Source organism: Pimephales promelas, chromosome 4 (genome assembly GCF_988280905.1).
Source record: "Pimephales promelas chromosome 4, fPimPro1.hap1.1, whole genome shotgun sequence".
NCBI classification, from domain to species: Eukaryota; Metazoa; Chordata; class Actinopteri; order Cypriniformes; family Leuciscidae; genus Pimephales; species Pimephales promelas.
The window spans coordinates 41,002,699-41,014,719 of record NC_142772.1 but is presented as its reverse complement, the minus strand read 5'-3'; the positions used below and the strand labels follow the sequence as shown (position 1 = coordinate 41,014,719).

General features: G+C 36.8%; 1 protein-coding gene across 10 annotated transcripts in view; it reads left to right on the top strand.

Annotated features, from left to right (window-relative positions):
• The window catches only part of fbrsl1 (fibrosin like 1), a 313,681-nt gene that overhangs the window by 206,350 nt on the left and 95,310 nt on the right, over positions 1-12,021 (top strand). For all 10 annotated transcript variants that reach the window (XM_089130528.1, XM_039659990.2, XM_039659992.2 and 7 more), the window contains one exon: positions 1,842-1,871. In XM_089130528.1, the coding sequence (XP_088986654.1) occupies positions 1,842-1,871 (30 nt within the window). The remainder of the gene's footprint in view (positions 1-1,841; positions 1,872-12,021) is intronic.

Genomic DNA, 12,021 nt, shown 5'->3' with positions numbered 1-12,021 from the left:
ATATGCTCTCTAGAATCTAAAGTGTCCCGCCCTCATGATGCTGATGCTGCAGTTAAGATCTATCACTTGTTCACACAATTACTACTTTCTATATGGTAAATCTAGGGGATAGGGAATGATTCAGACATTGTAGTAATGCTTTCCATTGGGGCAAATGAAGTTTTCTGTTAGTGTCATACGAACCGCAAACTGCTGCAGAGCGCGCACACAGTCTGCTCCAGTCCAGAGACATGATAGCATAGACTAGATCATATGATCGAGTCGGTGCAAGCCACAAAATGTATCTGACCAATTTGTATTCTAAACAGTATTCTATATTTTAAAGCTATAGAGGAGAAACGGTTAAACAGACTTGCTCTCAAGTTTTGTTATAATTATCTGCATTACATAATTTCACTGGATATTTGTGAAGATGTATATTTTTGTACAATTGTATGATTGTCTTACACAACAGTAAAACATATCGCACAAACCACTCTTCCGTTACCCACGACTTTGATTTTCTATGCAAGAGTTAATTGGCCAGCTGGTTCGAAGTCTTGGAGTTTACCTATAGACTTTACGCTCGTGAATGTCTCTCATTAACGAATACATGCAAACACAGATGTAAACAAACAATCATATTCTAAATGGAGAATAAAGAAGATTGAATGGAAAATTCTCATTTTAGGACGAGAAAAAAAATCAAACTTCAAATCCTCATTAAGAAAACAAAAGTGAGTGGTTGAGATCAGTCCTTTAAGTGCAAATGGATTGTAATTGCTCATTTGCATATGCATAATTGCAGTCCATTTATGCCGCGAGACCCGAAACGTCCTCCAACACTCGCTCAAATGAAAGGCTAGAAGCGCAAGAGTGTGCTATAATGGCCTGGCATGAAAAATGTATGGAGGAATACGGCACTCCAGCGTCTGCTAAGTGTTGTAGAGGGTACTTTGTAACATGGAGAGAGAGACCGTGTGTCCTAATGTGAGAATTTTTGTTGTAATTTTTATTTTTTTTTTGGATGTTTTAAAGTTTGTACTGGCGGCCATATTCTGTGCTTCACTGTCTCTTGTTAATTAGTTTTAGTCTTTTTATAAAGCCTCTTCCCTCCACCCTTCACCTTTCTCAACTAGCTTTGTAGTAGCATAGATTTACTTTGATCTGGATTGAGTAATTCAATGATTTATCTTCAGGAGAAAATGTCTTGGGTGAAGTGACGCACAGATGCTAATGAGTTGCTGGTGGGATCTATTGTACCTTTTCAAGACTTGTTTTTTTCCCTCTGTATTTCACAAATATAGTACAGAGTAAGAGGAAAATGTGGGATCAGGAAACACCATAGGCCCAACTCTGAGTGTTTCGATTTACAGTGAAATCATTTTCTCCTGAATGTATGTAGAAACTTTGTATTTAAAAATGTTCCTCTCAATGCTGTCAACACATCATTGAGCTAAAGTATGAGACAATTTCAGATGTGAAATTCGCTTTTAAAGTTTTACGTTTTCATCTCGGCACCGGCGGGCTGTCAAGTATCTTTCGCATAACCCTTTTCCCGGTAATTTGAAAGCGTTTTGTCCGCACACGAATAAATTCCCCTTACCGTACTATCTATTATCATTCACTGAACTGAAAAAGCGATGGAAAAGTTAGATTTTACGGTGTCTCGCTTTTAAACCATGGGAGCCTCTTTCAAATGTATCACTTTATGCCCTTCATCACCTCCATTTTTGTTGAAAGGTGTCACTGAAAGAACGGAAAAAAGAGGAGCCGTAAAAATCATACCTGAACTGATAATGAGGTCGGAGAATGAATGAATAATTCTCTCATATCTTTTTCTTCTCACTATCTCCTTACAGTGTGACAGCGAGAGTGACATCGATGACAAGGTAAGACTTCTTTTCATGAGTGTTTGTGTGTGTGCGTCTGTTTACCTAACCCTCTGTGTTGCGAGTAAGAGTGATTTTGGAGTTTATAGTGTGAAAGCCTGTCGTCTCTCTGCATGTGTTGTTTGTGTATGTGTGTAGATGACAGAAAATGTCTGCCAGTCTTGAGATTGTTGATTATTTGTATATTACAGGGATACAAAGGGAAACGCAGTGCAATAGAGAGCGAGTGCACTTATTGCAGTGTTTTAAGCTCTCTGTGAGGTGTCATTGTGTTTGGTGTGTCAATTCAACTGCTTTGAAGTTGTTTGAACTAGAAAAGAAAATAGTCACCTAGTTAATTATAGACAGGAAGAACTATTGTGAACTTCACCAAAATAGGTGAGCACCTGCTAAATATGAAGGGAAAGCTATCCTTTGTTAGCTAAAGTATTATTTATTTGAACTTTCTAACAATTATTGTAGGGCAGACGTTACAGATCCATGGACTTAACCATTAGAAAAGAGCTAGCAGGGTGAAATTGCTGTCATACATTGCAGTGATGGATAGATATTTGTCAGTTTATACATTGTCTAATTTGCTATTCAAATGTGCTCTGGTCACAAATGCTGTCGAGATTTGGTTAGCGGTTTGTAGGTTGCCAGATCTTTTTTTTTTTTTTTCCCAGCACCTTTAGCGCTTGTTTATCTTTTAATATTGATAACCCTAATATGTCTGTCACCCATATAAACAGCATGTAGCTCCAGTGGAAGTGTAACACGTGTTAATTCCCCTGCAGTTAAGCAATTACTCCCTGCTAAATGAATGTGATAGCATAACTAATCTCCTGTAAGCCAAGCTCCCAGTTCAGTGGAAAACGTCTCCGGCGTGCTCTATAAATAATACATTGATAGCAAGCAGCAATTTGCATTAACCGCAGCTCACGCTAGTCAATAGGCTTTTATCTCTCTCCTCATTGAGGCAGATGGTAAGAGAAAACCTCTTTGGATTTGACACGATGAAGAGAGGGACTGCTATTCTTTTAACACTAGTACGCTTCAGAGAGAAGAGAAATGGGGTATTCCACACTAATTTTGGGGCCCTTTACTTTCTTTGTTTCTCTGTGGGCCTCTTTCTCTTTACTAGCCCATGTTCCTCAAATTCCTGCATCTTTTTGGTCAGGTCACATGTATGTATTTCACAGTGTAAGTATAGTCTTTGTACTCGAACCACTTTTTGGTTTTACTGCTCGGGAACAGCTTTATAATCTTAACCTCTGATTCCTAGTTTCATCTGTATTCAGAAGGTCAAACAAAGCGGTTTTGCTTTTGCATCCAAGCACACAGGGTCTCTATGCCATTAAAACAACAATTCAATTCACTGAAACCTCACCTTCATTCTTTGTGTATGACTTTTGGCGGGCTTTATGCTAACATTTCACATTGTGACGTAGACTTTTGAAGAAATAATATCTGGACATCGATCGTTAAATACTGTAGAATAAATCGAGTTGTGAATTTTTGCAAATCACAAACATGCGCAGATTCATTGACACTAAAGGAAAGGGAAAACATAAAAAAATGATCATATGACCCCTCCAAGTTAAAAGTTTTTCCAAATCAACAACAATCCTATGGTTTTTCAGTCGTGCCATTAAGGTAATATATTTTTTGGTTGTGGAAATGCTAATCCATTACTATTTAAGTATTTTATCTGTAATGTATATATTTTCAGATTAATTTAGTGTGATTTATAAGCTTTATTCATAGGGACGAAAGAAATGTCCACACAAGGTCAAAGATTTATGGTATTGCCTTGGGGTTTCAGGACACACATACTGTAAGCGGTCACTGGGGCTGTACCTTTTCAAAAGGTACACTTTTGTATCCAGGCTACATATTGGTACCTTAGTGGTACATATTAGCACCTAAAATGTACATATTAGCTCATGAAATTGACATATTAGCACCTAAAATGTACTTATTATCACCTAAAATGTACATATTAGCACATGAAATGGACATATTAGCACCTAAAATGTACATATTAGCACCTAAAATGTACATATTAGCTCATGAAATTGACATATTACCCCCTAAAATGTACATATTACCACCTAAAATTGACATATTAGCACATGAAATGGACATATTGGCACCTAAAATGTACATATTAGCACCTAAAATGTACATATTAACACCTAAAATTGACATATTACCACCTAAAATGTACATATTAGCTCATAAAAATTGACATATTAGCACCTAAAATGTACTTATTATCACCTAAAATGTACATATTAGCACATGAAATGGACATATTACCCCCTAAAATGTACATATTACCACCTAAAATTGACATATTAGCTCATGAAATTGACATATTAGCACCTAAAATGTACTTATTATCACCTAAAATGTACATATTAGCACATGAAATGGACATATTAGCACCTAAAATGTACATATTAGCACCTAAAATGTACATATTAACACCTAAAATTGACATATTACCACCTAAAATGTACATATTAACACCTAAAATGGACATATTAGCTCATGAAATGGACATATTAGCACCTAAAATTTACATATTAGCACCTAAAATGGACAAAAGTTTACCTTTTGAAAAGGTACAGCCCCAGTGACCGCTTTTGTACCTTTTTTTCTGAGAGTGTACACAGTATGTAATGGCTGCTGTACTGTATGTCCTATATGGAAACTAATTTCCAAGTAGGTTTTTTTTTTTTTTTTTTTTTTTTTTGCAGAACCTGCTCTCTGTTAATTATTTCAGTTTTTAGTTTATTTTACCATGTTACAAATTAATAAATAAAGATTGCAGCAGATGGGAGGTAATTCTAATATCAGTGAGAGGAATATGTGGAAGCAATTGCAGTATTCAGAGTCAGAAAGAGTTTGTGTCTCTTAATCAGGTAGATTTCTTGTCCTTTTTTTCTGAGAGCTTGTGCTAGAGATAATAGTTCTAGGTTAAAGGGCATTGAGAAGATGGTTGTCATGGTGTTTGTGTCCCAGGTGTGATGCTGAATAACTCATAGATGTTTTTCTGTGCGCATATACTTCTTAAACTAGAAGCATAAGCAAGATCATTTTTGCCTCTTCAAAAATCAGTCTTTCATAATTGCTTTGAATAAAAAAAAAAAGATTAAACACTGTTTATTTGTAATTATATACATTAAAATCTATTCTAAAGCGTTAATCTTTCCCTCATGTTGAATAGTAACAGGTGTCTTACCTTGAACAATAGCTTCTTTGAATGGCATTTTAACACATTACTACGTTATAAAACGGCCTGCAGGTGCACTGAAGGGTCGTGATCAGTTGGGTTTATTTGAATAAAATTGCTTTATAGATTGAGTCCACTTATTAACAAAGACATCATGACTTGTTGAAAGAAAACAGCATGTCGAGTTCATGACAGATGATACCACCTGAGGCTGAGATCCATCCCTGAAATTACATGAACAGTTGCGGCCAACGGTTTTGGAACTAGCTGAAGATAGTTGATACATTTTGTATTTGTATTCATGTACAGTTTTGTATGGTCTTTGTTTTCATTGTTCTGCCTGTTTTGTACAATCATTTCCTGTTCTGAAATGGCTGACAGCTGTTTTTGTGCGTGTTTCTAAAGAAAATGATTTCTTTTAAAGGTTTCTCTAAAGAAAGATTGGATTTTGATAAAGAACCCATCTGATGTGATTCAACGCTTTATCTGGATTCATATTCGTGCCCCCAGTATTTCTTAGTGTTTTTAGCATATTTCTAGCTTATATTGGAATGTTCAGTCATACTGTAGTATCTTAAAGTCAACATTTGCATAATTGCCTAATGCATGTTTCTTATTGTGAACCTTATCGGTGCATGTTATTCCAAAGGAGTTGTTTGGCATGTTTAATCATTGTTCTTTTATTTTACAAGATTACTTTTCCACTGATGGCATTGAGGCTGTGGATTGGATGATTGTTCCAATACTTGTTTGTAATGTCCACTTTTCACTTTTCGTGGTCCAGTTACTTCCATATGTGTAAAATCAAGTCAGGTGCCTTGAATTTTATTCATTAAATGTTTTATTTTATATTACACGAGTCAGATTGATTGTCAGCAATGTGGCAAAGTGGGAAGTCGATTCTAATCAGATACTACGTTTGATTCATTGCTCAAAAAAGTTTTTTTATTTTTTGGTAGTATACACTTACCATCCAAAAATCTGGGGTTGGTAAGAATGTTTTTTATTTATTTATTTATTTATTTACATTTTTAAAGGTTTGGGGCCTCAAACTGATCAAAAATGACACTTAAGACATTTATAATGTTACAAAAGAAGGCCCAAGAAGAAAATACACTCCAATTTGTGTAAAACGCACTGAATTTGCGCATGGTTTGTCTTAAAGCTTATTAAAACACCACATAGAGACATATAAACGTTAAAAGCTTGATTTTCAACACAGGTGGACTTAAAGCTAAACTGTGTGATTTTTACCCCCATCTAGCGGTGAAAAGGCATATGACCATCCAGCGAATATTAGTTTATGTTCCTCTCAAATCCGATTTCGTTTTAACTCCTATGGTGGCCACTGTAGTCCAAGATTAACATGGCTTCCAGTTCGACCTCGGCCATGAGTGTTAACTCAAACGTAAACGCGAAAGGCGAAGCTTGAATTAACGGGTATGTCCCTCTTTGGCTAATGTACTTTCAAGATGAAGGGGCAACATGGCGACCGGTATGTATTTTCAATGGCATATTATACACTCACGAGAATACTTTATTACTTGAACGAAGTAAATATACATTAATGAGCACATATATTTTTGAAAGAACTACGTGTTTTTAGATAAGAATAAACTAAAAGAGTTACACAGTGTAGCTTTAAAGACATAACCTACTGTGTTTACAAGTGTGTGTATTTGTCCATGCAATCGCAAGAAGACTAGCCTGGCTAACGTCAGACCTCGTCTCATTAAGATTGAGACGTGGTCTGGGAACCATGTTCATTTTCTCGTATTTAAGGTGTGGTTTACGAATGACCAGAGCCGTTTATTGGTTGCTACGAATGTCTATCAAAAGAGTCTGAACGTAGCTCATAGCCAATCGTTTCATTTATACCAGATGACGTAAGTAGAGCGACAGGAAGATGACAGAGATTTGGGTCAGAGGCAAAGGCAGCATGGGGAAACTCAGGCTACAAGACGACACCAAAGAGAACATTTGGTATGAGGGGCGGCTTTTTGTGCACGCAATCCATTCAGTCCAGTAGCTGGATTGACACAGATTTCCACAGTTGCATGAATCAGGAACAGAGCCGTCAGGTGTGACTCTACTGACAAGTGAACACTGAAAACTGTGTATTGTGTTGGGCAGCTTAAAGGGATTTCTGTTATTTCATTCCTCTTGTATCTTTGTCCGTTACATCAGTGTGACAGCATGTCACATAACACACCCAGCCATTTCAGCCACTTCAGGTAAACACAGACATTTTTCTCCTTTAACTGAAGGGCTTTATGGCTGACGAGCATCGCTGTCTTTATTGACACCCTAACCTTCTCCATCTCTCAATTCAAGCTATTTGTCCTGTCAAATGTTGTTCAGTGTGACACTGGAAGTATTAGCGCAAAACGTTTGGCTTTTATCTTTGAGCTGGCCCAAATTTGATGGGCCACTGCGGTTTAAAACCTACCCGTTTTTATTATCTCCTCACAGTCTTGCATGATTTAGCGTGTTTTCGTAGTACGTCAAGCTGTTTTATCTCAGATCGAAGGAAAATGTGATTGCCCATGTAAGTACTAGATTAAGTTGTATCATGTACATCAGCTCGCTTATTGCTAATATGCGATTTATTACGTATGTTAGCATGCTAAATGTAAACATGTTGAGCATTTGTATTCCTTCATACATGTGATGACCGTCTGAAGCCTAAAATCTGAAGCCTATTTGTAGGACCATTGAGAATATTGCATAAGGTTTATTATTTACATTTTCATTTATTCATATAGCTGACGCTTTTATCCAAAGCAACTTAATTGCTATATATGTCAGAGATCGCACGCCTCTAGAGGTACTAGGGGTTAAGTGTCTTGCTCAGGGACACATTGGTGTCTCACAGTGGATTCGAACCCTGGTCACTCACACCAAAGGCATGTGTCTTATCCACCACGCCATCACCACCCCTTTATTATTATTATTGACATATGACAAATAAACACCCCCACCCCAAAAAATCAGTTAATTTAGAAAGTATTGTTCCATCATGGTATTTATTGTTGTGCTTTTATGCTGATTTTAATTCATAATTAAATATATATAATCAATTAAATGCATTAAAAAAGTACTTTGTAAAGTATTAATGTATAGTGATTAGAATAGAAAAAAAAGCTTAGTTAACATAATATTATCTCATTGCAAAAACTTGATTGGTCCTAAGAATACTTAATACTTACTTTTTTTAGGTACCAATGTGACCCAGGCATATTTGCATGATATTCGTCCATGTACGTCACACACACTTTCAGACTAGTCTGCACATGTATGTACTACAGTATATATCTGCACCTCTGCCTCTCTCTCTCTGCAGTCTTTCTCCCTGATAAATGATTTCCCTGCCCCTTTAGTGCTGTCGTCCTCCTTTGCTCCTCTCCGCATCGTTTGGATGATCTGAAGGAACTAATGATCTGTAATGCACCCTCTACCCCTAGACCCTTCTCAGCTGTCTTTTCTATCTCTCCTATCATCCTCCTTTTCTCATATTCAGTCATAAACAGGCCACCCACAGGCTTGCTGACAGGCCTCTAATAGTTTTTTTATGGAGGTGAAGATGGAGCGGCTTAATGTTTCGACACAAGCAATCATCGCTCCTCATCTCTTTAATGAAATTAGATTAAGTGCACCTGGGGAAGGGCTGAGGAGAGGGAGGCCGAACGCCGGTTAGGACGCTAGCTTTCATTTAAAACCAATTTGCCTGCTATATTCCGCCATCAGCCTGGGATTCAGCATGCAGTCTGAACGAAGGGTGAATGAGATCACACTGGCACAGACGGGTTTAATTCTCTTCCCCGCGGGCGGCGTGAAATTATAACTGACACATTCGACATACACTTTAATATGGAGATGCCATTTTTCTTCTGTCCAGCATGGCTTTCATTCTCTATCTTCTCTAGCTTTCTTCAGCTCACTGGTTTCCCTCACTTGCCTACAATTCTCTCTCTCTCTCTCTCTCTCTCTCTCTCTCTCTCTCTCTCTCTCTCTCTCTCTCTCTCTCTCTCTCTCTCTCTCTCTCTCTCTCCCCATATGTTTTTCTTACTTTATTTCTCTTTCTGTCTCTTAATGGCATCATAACGTTACCTCTCTTCGAACCGCTAAAGCATGGATGAGGTTTTCTTTTAAATGTATTTATATTATGACTGTTTCCAATGTTCTCTTCGTCAATTTGAAATATGTTTTCTTTGAATGTCAGGACTTACATCTGGTCCATGTTTTCCTCGCTATTTTGCGGTGCTACTTATATGCAGCTCGAGAATGGAAGAAGAGATCTGACCCAAAATGGATTTTGAATGTTTTTCGTTGGTCTTGTGTGTTGAAATGGATGGTGACCGGGATTTTTTTTTTTTTTTTTTCGAATAAAATTAAGCAAAAGTGCATGCATTGAATTTGCTTTGACATTTGAATGGATGGTAACTGGGATTGCTTTTTTTTTTTTTTTTTCTTCAAATAAAATTATGAAAAAGTGCATGCATTGAATTTACTTTGACATGGAAATGAGAACTTTTATGGCTTATAGAGAAGCAGTTCACCAAAAAATAGAAATTACTGTCAATCACATTCGTGTTGTTTCAAACTCTTTCCATAGAGTACAAATGGAGATGTTTTACAGCACATTCATACTGCTCTTAATATCCTGTTCACAGGCTGTTGAGAACCTTCTTATAACATCTTATAAAGATTTGTCCATATGGCAAGTAACACCATATTACTAGCCATATCATAGCTATTCATGAACAAGCTGCAATTTAAGTTTCTATTCATAAACTCACAAATCTCGTTCGTGTACAATCACAATCATATTGTTCTTTAGATGCGTTGCTCTAGGTTAGACGTCATTAATGCCATACTTTTTTTTTTTAATGATGAGTGCACCAGTTTAAATATTGGAGAATGAGATTTGAGAGTGAAGTTGGCCTTTGGTCTTTTCCACACATATTGGTATTGTATGAATTGAGATGACATAAAATAATGCATGGGCCATATGGCCAACTTCTGTGGTTTCTTTACGGTGGTTTTTGTCCTTTTTGGAGTTTGACAGCTCTGGTCACTATATGAATTGTTTGAAAAAGAGCTGGATAAACGTTCTTCAGGTTTCTCCTTGTGTGTTCCACGGAAAATGTAGCAGCTTATGGGTTTGGAACAACATGAAGGTGAGTGATTACAGAATTTTTAACTGCGTTCATGTTTTTGACTATGAAAGAGTAATATGTCCTGTAGGGCTTGACGCCAACCTCATTAAAGCATCACCGCTGAAATGATGTCTCCACAAATACACATCATAGATGGCTGGCAAGGACACATTCACTTTGACATACACTTGTGAAATAGTGCTTATTATATTGACTGTTTATTCTGGCATCGGGGAGAAGTTGAGTGAGGCCAAACTTAATCACGCTGTGAATTATTGTTGGACTGGAACAGTTGCTCAAGGTATTGTCTGAAAAGAGAATTAGTTAGCGGAAATTACGAACAGTCTGCTTATTATTGTGTTTAGGGTGTTTTCGCACACGTTTCAATTTCTTGTTCTGAACCCGATTTGAGTCAATTCTTCCGAAACCTTTTAGCCCAAACTCAAACTGGAATCAGCTTGCCAATTTCAGAACAACCAAATTAAGCAAAATGTAACATCACGCTAGTGCAATGGTTTCTGTGATACTCGGTTGCTGTTCTTGTGGTTTTCTGTCCGAATTCTAGGTGTCTGTTATTCTTTTTTGGACAAAACTGTGGATCAAAGTCAGGTGTTTCCCGCAATCTGAGCATTTTAATGTTTGCTTTTTAAAGGTGGATTGTCATGGCAATCTACCCAGTGCTTTTGCAAGGAACAGTGTGTGAATAACAAGCCAAGCGCTATAAACATTTTTCCACATCAGTAATAAAACTTAAATTGAGTCCATATTGGATGCAGATGTTGTCTGCTGAGAAAACATTTGGTGCATATGTGTGTGTGCACATGTGTCAGACTGGAGTATTTCTGATCTTGCATAAACATGATGCTTAAGTGCCTCTTATTCAATAAACATTGGCGGACGTTAACTACTCGCAGCTTGTTGCCAGTGCTTTGTGTTTCCAACTGGAGCTTGAAAACCAAGATTTGTCCCAGCCAGGGCTTGTCTGGAGAAGTTTTACATGAGCTGAGGTTTCAATTTTCTTCCAAGAAATGACACAGACAATCAGAGGCAACTCGTAGAAGGGCTCGCTGCGACTATTAGCCCATTTCATTGACTATAATGCTCCCCATGAGAGATGAGACTTTCTATGGACAAAATCAAAGACTTTTGTTCATATTTCAATTGAAGGAAGAACCCTGTGCAGTTTGTGAAATGTATCTTTGTCTTCACAAGGGGTGCCTATATGCTCTGACGATTTTTGTTAAAACTGGAACTGAAAAGAAGCATATTTTTGCTTGTTAATCTTTGTCACTCATTATACGTAGAAAGTCATTTTCTTAAAGAGAGAAATTAACATTAAATATTATACATCACATTTATAATTTATTCAATATTTATATGTGGATATAAAATAGTATATTCATATGTTAATAATATGTATCAAAAAAAATCATTTTAGAAACTTGTGTAGTATTTGACTTTGTGGTCTTCACAGGGGTTGCTCGTCCGCCCTGGTGATTTTCATTAAAACAAACTCAAAACAAAACATGTTTTTGTACATTAATCTTTGGCCAGTGTATTGTACATACACGTGTGTGTGTGCGATTTTATATATTTCTGAAGGATTGTGAGACGCTAAAGACTGGAGTAATGGCTGACTACTTAAAATGGAAAACCATAATTGTAAATTCTTATATTTCGCAATATTATAATTTTTTCTGTATTTCTGACCAAACAAATTCAGGTTTGATGACCATAAAAAAAGTAAAGTTTCCAAACTATTGACCAGTAC